We start from the raw sequence: 17,340 nt of genomic DNA, 5'->3' as shown, positions 1-17,340 counted from the left end.
TTTTGAATGGATAATGACGTTGTCAGTTGTTCTTGGTTGTTTGACGTGAGTGGTGTTACATTGTAGATTTGTCTGCATTTGTCGAATGCGCATCGTCATGCTTACGAAAAGGCACTTCTCAGTGTCAATAATTTATTTTGTGTGCACGAGGTTGGAATTTTGAATTAAGAGGGAAAGGAAGGAATCCTTATTCTGAAATTATTTATTAAATTTTGTGTCGATTTTGGTTTAGTTCTTTCGCTGGTGAATAACGATTGTGTTGAATGTTGAGGAGAACACTGTTTTCCTGTGGTTTAAAGGAATTATTTACTGAATTTTCTGTAGATGTTAAAGTGTAATAAGTGTTCGAAGAGAATTTCATTTAGTGTAAAGACGTGGTTTATTTATGCAAAGTTGACTGTACGACAAAGTGTTGGTTTAGTTCTTTGTTGGCTGAATGGTTTAAGGTTAGATTGCCTTAAAGCCTGTGTCATTTATACTGTGAAGACGTCAATGAGAATTGAATTTTATTTGATAAGTTGATAAATTATTATGTTTTGTTTTGTGTTTTGGTGATTTTTGGGGGTAAAGTGCGGACGAAAACGCCCAGAAAAGTACTACCAACTATGAAGTTCGAATGCCACTAAACGCCAAACAAATCAAAGGCGAAAAATTAAATATATTTTAATTTTTTTGAAGGGCTTGTTCTTCTTTAAAAATATGAACGTATATTTGATTTTTCATCTTTGATTTTGCGATGTTTGGTGACATTTGGACTTCATAGTTGGCAGACCGTTTTTGGTAGTTTTCGTCAGCCATGTTGGATTTTGCCCGTCTTCTAGGAAATTACCGAAAGTTTAATATATACAAATTATATTTAATGCCACCTGGGACCGGTGTTACCAATAGAAAACATAACATTCAGTCCTCAGTGATGATTTTTGTATTTTTTCAATAAAATAAATTAAGACAATGGACGAAAAGTTTTCTAACTTGCGCCATGTTGACCTCTCATCATTACCAACCATTAAAATTTACCACATGAAGCAAAATTGTCTTTTGTGTAGCTCTTTTATTTCGAGGGATCGGCATTACGAAATTTTTGGGGACAAGTTGTGTCCTTTCAGAATTAAACAAACAACAATTCCTGTCTTTCATAAGTATTTTAGCTATTTATTTTTATAATCTTGGTCGAGGAAATAAAATCAAATCGAAACATTCCGAGAAAACTTAGTAAAACAGAGTAAAATGTAGTTGGGGACATAGGGACCGTAGTTACATTTTGACGTTAGGACGTTATTTTTTAATTATAAATTTTAAAATTAATCCTTTTATGCTTTGTTTCCAACTAAAACATGTGAGAGTTAGTTAATTAAACGCAAAAGTAATCAGTTAACATTTTCAAGAAACTCCTTAAATCAGCTGGGACGTACATTTACCCATTTCAGAATATTCACCCATATATAAAATCTTTGAATTAAATAAAATAACTTTTTTAACTCAATTTAAAGACTAATTGCAGCTTTCACATCTCATTATATCTACAATACCATGTTAATTTCATTTTTCAGAAGTTTCGTATTCCAGTATTGTTTTGTTTGCAATCTGATGTCCAAGTAAAAGCAGAGATAACCAACTAATAAATTACTAAATACACATTATTAACGAAAGTTGAATATTTGAAAGCCATTTTTCTAGCCATCTGTGCTATTTGTATAGCAAATCAGTGAGTGACCGTGAAGAAATGGTCATACAGTAAGTAAGTAATCACTCTTCAATATGAGCACTCCATTAATGTAGTGCATTCAGCAAATGCTGTGCAGATTTTTCCTGACAGTAATGTTCAATTAATCATTCAAAATGATTTTATATACGTGCAGGCACGCACGCGCATGCACACACGCACACACACACGCACACACACACACACAGAGGGAGCAGAAGAGAGAGAGAGAGACTCCTCCCCTCAAAATGGTAAAAGCTATAGAATGAAGCTGTCTTTTCCCTTAATTCATTGATTGTCGTGAGTAACATGTGCGAAGGATAAAGATATGTCAATGCAAAGGCAGGTGTATTATCAATAGAAAACTGCAATTCTAAAGAAGAAATAATAGAATCCAGGTACGGAATTATTAAAGATCTTCTCTAGAACTCCGAAGGATTTGTTTCTGAATGGTTTCTGCTGCCTACCAGCAATCTGTGGTATATTCAGATTCAGTTTGTTACTCAGCAATTTGATTATCTTCTTTCAACACTTCATCGGTGATTTTTTCCTTCATCCTTGCGATGATTCCTAATCATTACCATGATGCGTCGAATGTGCTTTGAGGCTTTCACGATAGCTAAAATCTTGGATTGGAGAGCATTCATTACTGGTTCTATCACTGCAGAGTACTTCGCGATTAAAATGACAGTCACTGATGAACAACTTACAAGCTGCTGAATGCAACTGAAAGGCGCTTTTCTTGTGGTGGGATTTCCTTCAACAGAAAGGGTTTCTAACACCTGCATTATTTCTACTTAAACACTCTGATGGACTTGTGTTTTTCAGACCATCTGGTCTCTCATAGGCGTGGGATGTTTGGGATCAGTTTTCTTCTCAAGACCGACTTTCGGAAAAACATAATAATCCTTTCTGGTTCCTATAGTATTGTGTTCAAATCATTTACGACCTAGAACAGCCATCAAAACTCAAGCCCACACATTTCTCTGGATCCAGTTCTTTGCTTGTGACAAAATCGTCAATGGCTTTTGCAATGGTTTTTGCATCAAGCACTTCTAGTTCAACAAAGCCAACAAATTCATCTTTGATTTCATCGACTGCTTTGTCCAAATACCACAGCCCTATAGAGAACTCTTCCTTTCTCGAAATATCAGCAGTTTCATCTGCTAGTAAGCTATACATGCATGCTTCTTCCACCTTATTGACGATGCTCTTCTTTAGGGCCACATAAAGAATGATTTCAATCTGAATGAATGGTTCTTCTTTTTGGCATTTTTCATCCCATGTTCAATGTTTTTTCAATGATTGGTCTCCCACATCTATTCGTAAACGGCATAAATCTTTCAGCACTCCGTCATGATGCTTATCCTGAAGCAAATGTGCGTAACCAGAAAATGTCTTTTTATTTTCTTCTATGATTTTCTTATAAAACTGGTTAATTTGGATGTCAACGACACATCCTGTAATTATGCCACTGATTGTTGTATGTCTTTTACAAACCTCATGCACATCTTATTACCAAAGAGTCCGCACTTTTATTTGGTGGAAGTAAGATACAATATTTTAGGCCAACCATGGAGAATTTGTCTCCAATCATTGATGATTGAATTCCCTCTAAGAGGGTGGCATCTCCAGAAAAATTATAGGTTTTAGGTGGAATCCAACAATCTTTAGTAGAAATCATAGATGACAGTCCAACATATTTACCAATATCGTTTTTGTAGCTATCATCCATTGAACTATCTTTGTAAATTAGGTGCAAATTCGAAGATGGTTGATATTGCATTGGTCCGCAAATGTCTCCTCTCATTAACAAAATACATGCATTTATTCTCTAAGTGTACAGAACACAAAATACTATGTGTTGTGGGATGCCATTTATTTCTCTTCATTTTTGAAACCCATTGCTTCGTTAACAAATTATTTCCCAATGGGAATCTGTGAAAACAATATATTGTATACGTTACAGAATCGTTCTGCCAATAACAGCTTTTAAATTTATAGTAATACCAAATTATGGCACACTACTTACTTGAAATATCAAGAGAAAACAAAATATATGTTTAGTGGGTATTCTAGAATATCAATACCAAATGAGCTTAAGATACAGGAATTTACATTTGAGAGGGTCAAGTCCTTTAAATATTTGGGATCAGTAATAACAGAAAACAATACCATGGATAGTGAAATAGGAGCTAGATTAATAGCAGCCAATAAGAGCTATTTTGGATTAGCAAATATATTAAAATGTTCCTTGTACGATTAAAACTAAAATTTATAAAACAATGATAAGACCGGTGTTAATTTATGGAGCGGAGACTTGGACCCTGACAAAAAGAGAGGAAAATTCTCTGGGAACTTTCGAAAGAAAGATCTTAAGATTAAAGAGGGAGGGAGGGAGGAATATGGAGAAGAAGGTTTAACTGGGAATTATATAAGTTATATGAAGAACCGGATATAGTGGCGATTATAAAAGCAGAAAGGATAAGATGACTTGGTCATCTCATGAGAATGAGTGAAGACGAAATAGCCAAAAAGCTGCTTGTTAATGAAACTGGAGGGATAAGGAAAAAGGGAAGACCTAAGCTCAGATGGTTTGATGGTGTGACATATGACTTGGTGGCATTGGGAGTGAGAAATTGGAGGAGGAAGACATAGGAAAGGCAAACATGGAAAAGAATTGTTGAGGATGCCAAGGCCCATGTGGGCTGTAGTGCGGAGATGATGATGACGATGATGATGACTTACTTGAAATATGGCATATTCCTTGTTTTGTCACTTCGGTTGCTACATTTATAAGCAGAGCACACAAGAGGCATCTTAATTACGGGATTTAAAAATATCCACGTGTGTATACATCTCCTTCTGCTAAGCAAGCTGACCAACTGAAACATGGTGGTCGGTAGTTCAAGTTATACCACAGTCTAGCACATGGACTGTGCTAGTACCACCCAGAGCGCTGATACAGACGTGTTCGCGACTCTATATTCTTGTGTTCTTACTAATAGCTCGTTGGTCTGCACAGTGCACATACCTCCATAATGTAGAGGGGCTTAGTCCCGGGTTCAGTAAGGTTGTATGTGTGTCGGATTTTAGCATTCCTAATACTCTGGCTAGTTTTGTTTCTCACAATCTGAATTTGTGTGTGCATATATATCTACTTATGTACGTTCTATGTATGCGTGTAATGTGCATGTTGTATGTAACATTCTACTGCAGACATTTTAGTGTTTATTTTGCTTTTGATGAATTACTTCTGTACATAATAATGGTTATTGAAGTTCGCACTAGTCCATGATGTCATCTGCTGATGGCAATATAGAAGACCACAACTTGAATCGGTCCGTCAGCAGGTTACGTTCTACGTGCAGCCCTGTGGAGTCGATGTGACAGTACTCCATAACTTCGGAAGAAGAAACTGGCGGCCATTTTACTGAGTTGCTGGCTTGAGACGTAGGATTTCTGGTATAAACATGTACAAAAGTAATATATTAATAATAATAATAATAATGAGAACATAATGTTGAGACAGTTAAATGTTTATTCTCGACCATGCCGAAATGTAGTAATTATACACCTGGTAGCAGCCCTTTAATGGACCTCATTAAAGTACACCTATTCATTAAAGTTCAGGTGTTCCACCAATCAGAAAACACCATTGTAGCAATATAAAAGCGCAAGTATAGATTATTCTCGGATATGCAATCGAAAGACAACTAGCGAAACATCACAGAGGCTGGAAATCCAATATTGTCGCAGAAAGTTATGTTCTGTTACTATAATAATTATCGTTACTTATAAATAATATTCAAATAAATCCAATTTTTCATTTCGTTTTTCAATGTCTAAATCAATTTCAAGGTTATATCAAGATTAATCTTTATTTTACTTTCTAGATTATATCAAGGTCAATGACATTTGTTTCTAGGAAGAAATCAATACTTTCGCTTCTGCGCACATCTTACAATTTACGAGATATTGTACAAGGTCAGTTCCGGTCCCCAGTCAGATAAGAATAACATGAATACTTATGAATAATTTCAAGTTAGAAATATGGGCGAGCATAAAAAAGCCTATGAAACTTGCCTATAATGGTAATTAAGATGCTCGTACGAAAATTATGAAACTCGCTTGCGCTCGTTTCATAAACATACTCGCGTCTTAATTACTACCATTATAGGCTCGTTGCATAATGTACTATTTTCAATGAAGAAGAATAAAACGTACTAATACAAATTTCTTGTACTATATAAAGATCTAGATAAATACATTTATTCGTAAGAACAAAAATTATGATAATGACGGTGGTGTGGATGATGTTTATGATAATGATGGTGAATGTAACTATTGTTATCGTCATCAATTGTCAGCCAGTTCATTTCTGATATTTTATTAGTCTATATCTGTGCCTCTGTGCAACGTCACATTTGCAATGAGGGAGAAGAGAAATAACAAACGATATAATCCCTTTTAATAAGCTGACGTCCTCGACAAAGATAAGCCACTTGAAATTTAAAGGTCACTTATAGGCAAAGATATAATGCAACATCTGTAAATTAAACAAGGTTTTTGTACCTATTAGTACAGAGAGTGCCTATACATAACGATCCCACTTCAATCTCTATCTAACAAAATCTGTTCGAGGTTTACGAGTGGTTGTACACCGGTGTACTGATAAATCTGTGCCTTATGTAGACCAGTTCTACTGAACCCTTTACTGCTTAGCTTCCTCAGAACGGGCGCTCCGCACTATGGTCATAAAGCCAATAGAACATTACTACTTGGGACCGGTCTGCATGTGAACTCCTGTATAAGCACACAAGATTAGAGTTCTGTACTTGTTATATTGATCAGCAAAAGGACTATCTTCTTCTTCTTCTTCTTATTTGGTATTACAGCCCAGGTGGGCCTTAACCTCCTCTATGGCTCTCTTCCGTCCTTCTCTATCCATCGCCAACTCCCTCCAATTCCTTATTCCTAATCTATTCACATCCACTCGTACACAGTTCCACCATCTTGTTCTCGGTCTTCCTCTTAATCTGGTTCCATCTGGATTGTTAATGAAGACAATCTTCACTTTCCTTGTTGTTTCCATCCTTGTGACGTGTCCCAACCATCTCAGTCTTTGACATCTTATGTGCGCCTCCAAATCCGATTCCTTGTACAGTTCGTATATCTCATTATTATATCTGGCTCTCCATCCATCCACTGTTTCAATTGCTCCGAATATCCTTCTTAAGATTTTCCTCTCAAATACTGCTAGTTGTTTGCATGTATTTTTATTCAGAACCCATGTTTCTGTACCATATGTTATAATGGGTCTTATTAGGGTTTTGTAAATCTTGATTTTGATTTCTCTAGATATTATTTTATTTTTAACAATTGGTAAAAGTGAATAATATGCCCTGTTAGCCAGATTTATTCTTCTTTGTACCTCATTCCTTAGGTCATTATTTGCTGTCAATATTGATCCGAGATATGTAAATTCTTTTACTTTTTCAAACTTATATGTTCCCATTTTAACTTCCTTCACTTGATCATTTTGTCTTTTGGTGACTGACATAAATTTAGATTTCTTTGTATTTATTTTAAATCCCAGCTTCTGAGTTTCCTTATCCAATGCTATCAAGGCTTCTTCAACATCTTGTATCCTTCTTCCGGGGATGATGACATCATCCGCATAGCCTAAAATCTGTTGTGTCTTATTAAAAATAGTTCCATTAATTTGGACTTCTGATTTTATTATTGCAATGTGTAGGGCTATATTAAACAAGAGAGGTGCCAGCCCATCTCCTTGCCTGGTTCCTTTCTCCAATTTGAAATTTTCAGTTGTGATCTTTCCTAATTTCACTGTTGCCTTTGGTTCAGATGACACAATTCTGCATACATTTATCAGTTTCCTTGGAAAACCGAGTTGATGCATGTGTCCCCATATTGTCCTAAGTATTAGATTATCATATGCAGATTCAAAATCTAAAAAGAGGCAGTGTAAATCGATGTTCTGTTCCCAGCATTTTTCTGTCTCTTGTCTCATTATGAATAGCTGGTCCACCGTCGATCTTCCCGGTCTGAATCCGCACTGATAGAAAAGGACTATCTACATATGACATATACAACTGAAGAGCTGTCTGCTTCACTTTTTTGGTCAAATTAATGTTTTGCTTGTTTCAGACGTTAAAAAAATATGCACGATTTTTTAGTGTGGTTCCAAGCATTTACACTGGAATTGGGGCTGAGCTCTTAATCGTTTTGTTGCAAAAGGAGGCAGCTCCTGCAGCTATATACAAGGTGAACTGTAAGTAGTGTCAATAATTTCAGGGGATTATTCTTTGAAAAATTTCAAACTAAAAGGTTAAATAAAATTTTGCTCGTTTTCACTTCGTTTTCGAGATAAAAATTGTTTTATATGAAATATTTCGTGGCGTGTTGTGAAAGCCATTGATTTAATTCCCAAACTGGTCAGTAAATTTAAGAGAGCAGTGTGTTATGATAATAAATTATAAAAAAAATTCAGTTTTGTCCTTTAAATGTGCAGATATTTGAGCAGAACAAACATAAGTTTTCATTTTAAAAACGAATTTTACAATGTTAAGTTTGTTCGCACCAAATTTTTTCACATTTAAAGCTCAAAAGTAAAATTTTTTCAATCATTTATTATCATAATACGCTGCTTTCTTAAATTGACTTAGCATATTGGGAATTAAATCAATGGCTTTCCCAAAACACACTATGTAATATTTTACAATTACTTTTGAAAATTTTTTCAGAAAAGTCTATGATATACAATACAAAGATTTATTTTCAGTCAATGACTTTACTTTCTATATGTGTAAGGTACAAGTCCTTATATTACATAATTTTATACTGTATTAACGTTTTCGTTGGTCATTCCGACATCATCAGATACAACTTTTTATGCTGCAATATCATCTCTAAATAAGTACATGTGCCTCTACAATAAAAAATACAATATACATTAATAAACATAAAACATAGTAAAAACAACATGGTTTGGGACATCTTATGCAAATGTACCCTTATTGTCAATTAGTTAAAAACACAAACGTGTTATTACAATGCATATACATATATAAAATTGCAGGTCTTCACTATATAAAAATAAAACTGAAAAATCCAGTAAAATATTATGTGAAGAGATGCTTACAGTCTTTAATCTATACTCTCTGATTTGCTTATGTCCATATTCTTATTATCCAGTTATTACACGCCTTTTCTGTGTCCAAAAGATGTATGTACATCATAATGTATGAGTTAAGATTATACCTTGAAACCTTAATTCATAAAAGTTGTTGCAAATGACATTTACAACAGATGATATGTTTCTGTATTAGGTTGTCTTTTGTTGTTAATTGACGACATGAACTTGAACGTACATTATGACCAACGATAATCTTCAATATGGTTAATTTGCGGAAGATGTCCAAATGCTATAGTTGTTGTTTCAGGTAGTAACTGGATAATAATAATATAGACATATATATATATATATATATATAAATTTATGACAGTTAATATCTGTGATTGTTTGAAAAGAGGTCGACAATGTTCAAGATAGTTTGATTGACACAGAATTCTAATGGCTTTCTTTTGCAAAATCAAGACACTCCCAATTTTGCTACCATTTCTCCAGAAAATTAAGGCATACCTAATTATCGAGCGAGAATAGCTTATCAGGGTTGGAGAAATCAAGATTCTATGAATAGTAATTATTGACAACGACGATGTAAAAGTTTTGGGAAAAAACATTTTTTTGAAAGCTATAAACTTCCCACCGATACGGTATTAGATTTTTATGTTATACTCAATATGAACAATTCGCTCTGCAAAGCTGCAGGGCTATTTCACTTCCACTCTGTATATATCTGCTGTGTCTTGTGTTGTAGTTTATGATATTCACACAATATAATAGTGTGTTCAGTGCAAACTGTGGCTAATTATATCCAATTTTATTGCAAAAAGAGAGTAGTTCCATTGTTTGTTTATATTTTACCTCCCCTAAATTTCTGATTGTATTAAATGGGTGCCATGTATTGTGAGTTCCAATCACCACAGCAGTGGCGGTTCCTCTGGGGAGGGAAGGGAGGAACGTCCTCCTCACATTTTTCTTCTTTTGAATGTAAATACCAAATGAAATATATGCTTTGAAATTCGAGGAAGATCCGATAATTTTTAAGTTCACAGCTATAAGAGAACCTCGGTTGATCGAGTTTTTAACGACGCGCACTCATGTGCTACTAGAAAACTGTGAGAAGGATGCGAGATTGTTTGTGTGGAGGAATGTCAATCCATTCCTCCTTTACTGCAGTTAACACACATAGACAACAGCGCACTAGCGGCCAGAGAAAGAAGCAGAGTTTTAAAGCAAGTAAATGAACGGAGAGGGAGGAGATCCTCCTCTGAATCAGTGCATGGGAGGGAAATAGAAACCGACTGGTCTTGCAGCAAGCTCGCTACCGCTGCCAAATAACGATGCTGCATTCAACCAGACTATAACACATCTAGGAGGAGACACTCCATTGTTGAACACTCAAATCATCTAGCTCAATAGCAATTTCCATCCCTAATGATTTTCTCGAAAACATTCCTTACACCTCAATATCAAACCAACACTGTCCATCTGACTTGTCTGCTGCTAGTAGACATTAGTTATGCAACAAATTATCCAACTAACCATATGCCACCCTTCAGATTCATTATAAGGCAAGGGTCCTAAGTAAAGGACCTGGTACTTAATCACACACTGCTCATTTAAATAAAGAAAAAAAAAAGGAGGAGACACAATAAAAATAGTTTTAACGCAAAGCTATGAAAGACACCATACAATTTTTTTTTTTTTAATTACAGATCAAAATATATTATTTATTGCACTTTATAAAAGCTACTATTTATGGTTTGAAACTTTCGAGGATATCTGAAAGATGAAGTTGGATTTATATAAAACAAAGAGGAAATAGTTCTACATTAGTATCGCAGATCTTTTTGGCCCCTGAAATTCACTTCAATTCATTTCTACTAGACAGGACAACAGCCAAGTTGTCAGTTTTGCACAAATATCTTTGAAATTGAAAGTACTGCAAACTACATTATTTTTAACATAAAAAAATTAATTGGCCACCGGCAGCTTTGAACAATAATGGTAGTATGACTTTACAAGAACTGACATTCTTCAAAAGCATGTGATACTGAACTTGTAAAATGTACATGTGACAACACAGACCACGTGGGTGGGTGCAGTTTTCTCGCTTTTCTAACAGATTATTTCTCGATGAATATTTAAATACTTATATAGTCACAATCATGCCATGGTATGAAATAAAAATTTCACAACCTCGAGCGGGATTCGAACCTGCGACTTCCTGTACTCCGGTCAGGCGCTCTACCAACTGAGCTATCGAGTTCGTTTCACGCCAAAGGCTTGAAATTCTCCTCTCATACTGGCGACTCTGTTATAGAGTACTGTCCATAGTGTCTGATCTCATTCTCATTTCCGTAAAACAGTTTCGGTTACGTGTTAATAGCTGGTCTCTTCCAACACGTGTGATGCTGTAGTGTGCGTGAAAAATGCTGTGAGGTTGTGAATTTCCTTGTAAATGTTAATTTGTGCAATTATTCAACAATGAATGGAAGTGAAAACATATAATATTTTTGACAATTTAGGAAACTCAGTTTACAAAAACAGATTATTGCTATACAAAAGGGAAGAAGGCCAACCCCAACACTACCTGGTCTTACACGTATGCATGTAGGCTAATTTGTAGCATGTTTCTCTCAAGAAGGTGTAATTTTGCGCTGTTAACTTCTTTCCTCCTCTTAAGAAATATGCAGGAGCCGCCACTGCACCACAGCATGGAGTGTCCTCAGGTTGCGGAGAGAGGAGACAGCCTCCAGATGTGGAGGGTAGCTGCGAATATAAGCAGTTGCGGACATCCGATAAGGAGTGGTCCTCCAGCTTGTGTTTTGGGTGAAGGGCTAACAACTTATCACCATAAAAAAATCTTGTTACGGAATCCCAACAAAAGCCTCGGAATGGGACTGATTCTATGGCATGACCACAGCAAAAGAATAAGGTTATGAGATTTGGTATTCTGTATGGTTGTGAAGCTTGGACCTTCACTTTGAAAGAGGAACAGAAGCTAAGGGTGTCTGAGAATAAGATGCTTAGGAAAATATTTGGAGTTAAGAGGGATGAAGGTACAGTGGAATGGGGAAAGTTATACAACGCAATACTGCACGCATTGTAACCTTCACCTAACATAATCAGGAACATTAAATCCAGATGTGTGAGATGGACAGGCCATGTAGCACGTATGGGTGAATCCAGAAATGCATTTAGGATGTTAATTGGGAGACCTGAGGGAAAAATATCTTTGGGGAGGCCGAGCCGTAGATGGGAAGATAATATTAAAATGGATTTGAGGAAGGTGGAATATGATTGTATGGAATGGATTAATCTTGCTCAGGATAGGGACAGACACTGGGCTTATGTAGGAGTGGCAATGAACTTCCGGGTTCTCTAAAGCCATTGTAAGTAAGTAAGAAAATTGCACCTGTACTTCTGTATTGAATGGGGTGGGTAATAATAATAAATAATATAATCGTAATAATAATTTCCCTTTCCCCTCTTCAACACTCTTCTCAAAACTCGAGAATACCAGGATGTTACTCGCCAGATGGAATCTGGTGCATCGGATGATCGGGATATGCACAGTGGAAGACTTAGAAAAATATAGATAGTGTGAATTTATGATAACAAATATAATTAATAAATAATAAATAACAAGTACATAATTAATTTGATGAAGCGAACATGGAAAGTATGAAGTTAAATGGAAACGAAAAATGATATAATAAATTAATCTGAAATACAACCATAAGTAAAGTCCAGAACCTTCAACACTTTCAATCATATGTCTCAATACATTCCCAAATTCATAATTCAGTCTATTCAGGAAATTCACAAACAACAGGTTGATGACCTATACAATATTTCCCCACTGGAATATTGTCACAAGATCTCAAACAGGATATAAACTTTAACCCCAATGTCCAGCAGTTTCCACAACCCGTATTAAATGCCCAATTAGATTTCAATGATTCCCGCAAAGAGACAAACAACAGGCTCCAGATATTAACTCGTTGCATCACAGGGAAAATAACCCACAATAAAACAGTCACACACCAGATCAATACACAAATAATTAATTAAAGCTTAATTCTTAAATACAATATATAAATACTATAAGTCTCTGTACTATTACAGTACCCATAATGCAGAGAGAGAGAAAAGAGTATATATGTATACCAATGACACCTTAGAATTCGCGTAGCCACATAAATATACTAGGACCGCAATACACCCGGATAGTAAATGGAATAATCTAGAATAGCAATGCTCAATTTGAAAATGAAAAGTAGAACAAGCAGCAAGGTATACGGATTCGGTCCAACCTTTTCCATGGTATAATAATAACCATGTATCACAATTCCGCCCGGAGCTATCTCGGAAAATTTTGAAGACAACGTAAGTAGACAATAACTCCGTATCTCAATACTCACGCAAATCAATTCCTCAAACCACTTCAGTTCCTGTAACATAATATGTACCATGCGACATAACCCACCAAACTGAAAATGTCGCAATATCTGATACATAAACCAAGATATTACCACTTGCGGATATTCTCATTAACAATTTAACAAATGCATCGTGGTCAAATACAATAAATATCGAACCAGCTCGTACTGCAAAATTAACTACACCATAATACATTGAATACAACCTTAAATATGTCGACTGCATCCACAACCAAAGTTAATCGTAGAACATAAAATCCCAAAGTCAATGTAAACTTGCTAAACACAGCTAACCAGCCGACATATGGTTCCGAGTGAACTTAACTGATTCAGTATTTCTCGAAACGACCTTCCACATCGAGAGCAAGAGGAGTAGTACTCCTCTTGATCGAGAATGAACTCCAGAGTGAAGTGCTCTCCTATTGAATATAAACAAGAAAACTCGGTTCTCTCCCCAGCATTTGTTTAAAACTGCTAGCCGGCCAATAGGAATTTTGGTAAGAAAATAGAGGAATAGATGGCGCTATCGATGATATAATAATGAAATGAACTCTGTCGGCGAGATGGTCTAATAGATGATTGACTGATGCATCGAGCTCGGCTCAGTATGGGGCGCAGTCCTGGTCACTCACCAAGAAATAGGCATTAAAATTAGGAAGATGTCAAAGAAGAATGGAAAGGAAAATATTCAGAATAAGCCTGAAGGACAGAGTCAGAAACGAAGAAGTACGACGATGAAGCGGCATAGAGGACGTGGTCACACTAGCTAATTGGATGAAATGGCGTTGGGGAGGACATGTGGTACGAATGCATCCTACCAGATGGGCACACACGGCGACACTGTGGGATCCAAGAACTGGCTGGAGAAACCGTGGATGACCGAGAACCAGATGGGGGGCGAGTTCAAGTTGCAGCTAGGAGGACTGTGGACCAGAATAGGATGCCAAAGAACATGGTGGAGGGACGCAGTCGACCAACTTTGAGTGGCAGCAACAACCAGTGCTAGTGAAATTGTGGACAAAAAACTAGGAATGTAAATATAGACCATCAGGTCGGCTCTTCTGATGGTCAAGACTTGAGCTACCCCTGTCCAAGCAGGAGGCCTTGCCCCACTGGGGATTTACGGCTTTTATTATTATTATTATTATTATTATTATTATTATTATTATTATTAAAAGGGTTAGTAATAAAATGAAACTCCTAGGTACTACGACATATTCTGAAAAAGGAAAGAAGCTCAGTTTAAATTTGAAATTTTTAGAATGTTTTTGTTGTTTTCCACAACTTTGTAAAAGTGGAGTTACCTCTTTTTTTTTTTGCAGGGAGTCCTTCAATTCTTACAGAAAGAAAACAAATGTACACCGACTTCGCTAGGAATCTGGCATTAGCACTTGCACGGATTACATTTGCCAGATTTACAGTGTTTTAACAGGAGAGAATACAAGAGCATAATTACGATTTCCTTATTTATAATTTGATTTTTTGCTATAAGCCTTCAAAAGACACTTTCATACGTATTTTCTATTGTTGCAGTGGTAATTTTATCCTGCAATATACATGATTACGTGGACATATTTGATAATACAGAACAATGACTTCTTCTCATATGAAACAGACGTCTACTTGAACCCAATAGTGACTTAAATTTTAGGAACAGGAGTTAATATCTCTAAAGTGTAATTTATAATAACTAATAATTTAATAATAAGAGTTTTTAATTACACTCTTTGCATCATAATACCACTCATATTTTATTGAAATTACCAATTTAAATATTAAAATTTAAATAGAGTTACGCTATTATATCAGAAACACTATAATATAATCAGTAAAATAATGTTACTATTATATTATATGTTGTAAAATTATGGCCTTCTGCGGAAAATACCCTGTGCCTAGCAAAATATGTTTAGATTAAAAAATATTAGAAAGGATAAATTGAATCCTATAGATTCAAAATCCCCTATATCCATTTTCACAAATTGAAGAATTTTGACAGTAACTGGTGGCAAATAGAGAGATTTTTCAACCTAACAATGACTTTTAACAAATATTTTTCTTTAAATTTAATGGGTTTTCGAATTCGAATTATATAAATCATTAGAATTCATTCTTAGCAAGGAATATGTGGGCATAACTAAATTATGGATAAAATGGTCTTTAGACGGTTTTGAATCTAGAGGATTCAATTATTTTACATATCTCGGATACACATCTTTTTTCGATGAAGTAGACATTTCACAGAAAATTTCTAAATACACCAAAACAATGGGAATAATTGACACCATTATGAAACCTTCCCTAGTACAAAGGCATACTTGAATTCGCCTTTACAAGACCTTGGTGAGACCTGTACTTTGTTATGGCAGCGAGGCATGGACATTGAGGAAGAAAGACGAAAGCAGAATAACGTCTAATGAAATGAAATTTATGAGATATACAGCGGGATATACGAAATGGGATCACAAACTCAATGAAGATGTAATGGAAGAATTACAACTAGAACCTATAATTAATCACGTAAAACATTATAGAACAACTGGATAAATCATCTGCATCGCATGCATAGAGATAGAATCCCAAACGTCATGCTCCACTATCGTCCAAACGGAAAGAGATCTCTTGGTTGTCCAAAGAAGCGCTGGATTGAAAATTCAACTGTGAGATCGTAACAGGCCATTTGGCCTAATATTTGAAAATTACATATTCATACTGTATGTACGTATGGGCGAATCCAGAAATGCATATAGAGTGTTAGTTGGGAGACCGGAGGGAAAAAGACCTTTAGGGAGGCCGAGGCGTAGATGGGAGGATAATATTAAAATGGATTTGAGGGAGGTGGGATAAGATGATAGAGACTGGATTAATCTTGCACAGGATAGGGACCGATGGCGGGCTTATGTGAGGGCGGCAATGAACCTTCGGGTTCCTTAAAAGCCATTTGTAATTAAATAAGTATGTGCAAAAGTATTGATTATGTGAAAAAAAAGGATGGACTACAAATGTAATCCGTGCCATTAGGTACTGGTGTCACAAGTTATGATGCGAACACTGAATGGTTAAATGATATTTGATATTAACCCTAGCAATACCAACCTCTTAGGCCCACAAGTTCAGTTTTTCATTATTATTAACTCATTAAGTATTTCGAATCAAATTTTTAAAAAATAAATTACTGTCAGTTGGACCATAAACTGACAAACTGTGAAATATTTTTAAAATTATTTTCATTAAAAATAATTTTAAAAATTACAAACTTGTTATGGCCTTGGAGGCCCCCTTGTTGGTGAAGGAAAGGGTTGGAAAATTGAAGTTTTTTTTTTATTTATGTTTTGCTTTCCATTGTGGTTTGAATGTTTGAAATATATATATTTCTCTTCAATAGTGGTATTAACAGCTGTCGAATTTTTATTAAAATTTCCTGCTTGTTATGAGAACTTTTCTTTCTTATATTTTTTGTTTGTAGACATAGCCAGATAGTTACGTCAGCATGAGCAATTCGTGAAACCTCCAAGGAGAGGGTATCAGTGATATCTTAGACGAATCAGATACAGAAACAAGTGAAGTTGAGGGCAACATTGAAGAAGTTGGATTGTTTGATTCTGAATTTGAAAATGAGGATACACACAATGCGTCAGTTAGTGGAGAAATCTATACATCAAAATCTAGACGTGTATACAGGGCTTTTCATAAGTAAGGAATAATGCAAATAAAACTAAAATTAACCATTTTTTAAAAAATGCTCGGGACACGTCAAATTTAATATTTTGAGAGGAAGATTTAAAAAAAAAAGAAACGAAATTTTCAGCCATTATTGTACAGGGTGTGTCATCATCGACAACATTTTAAAATGGGAAAACATATTATTTTTCCATTTTTTTCTGGAAGGTTGATATCTTATTTAGTTTCATTTGTTTCATACAAGATCTTTGGTTGCTATGGGAACAGGTTCATTGTTGGCTTGTTTAACGTATTTTCTCCACAATTTACACAACCACTGCAACAAATGAAATTATAATTATTTAATAAGATGTTCAAAATGC

The 17,340-nt window shown here is 35.4% G+C and overlaps 1 protein-coding gene across 1 annotated transcript in view; it reads right to left on the bottom strand.

The window, feature by feature from the left end:
• Window positions 1-3,257: 3,257 nt before the first annotated feature.
• Window positions 3,258-17,340, bottom strand: part of LOC138715480 (esterase E4-like) — a 193,150-nt gene continuing 179,067 nt past the window's right edge. Inside the window, exon 10 of the mRNA XM_069848423.1 lies at window positions 3,258-5,164. Within this exon, the coding sequence (XP_069704524.1) occupies window positions 4,990-5,164 (175 nt within the window). The 3' untranslated portion in view covers window positions 3,258-4,989. The remainder of the gene's footprint in view (window positions 5,165-17,340) is intronic.

Source organism: Periplaneta americana, chromosome 15 (genome assembly GCF_040183065.1).
Source record: "Periplaneta americana isolate PAMFEO1 chromosome 15, P.americana_PAMFEO1_priV1, whole genome shotgun sequence".
Lineage (NCBI taxonomy): Eukaryota > Metazoa > Arthropoda > Insecta > Blattodea > Blattidae > Periplaneta > Periplaneta americana.
Note: the sequence above shows the minus strand (reverse complement) of the source record. Positions and strands in the feature narration are given on the sequence as shown.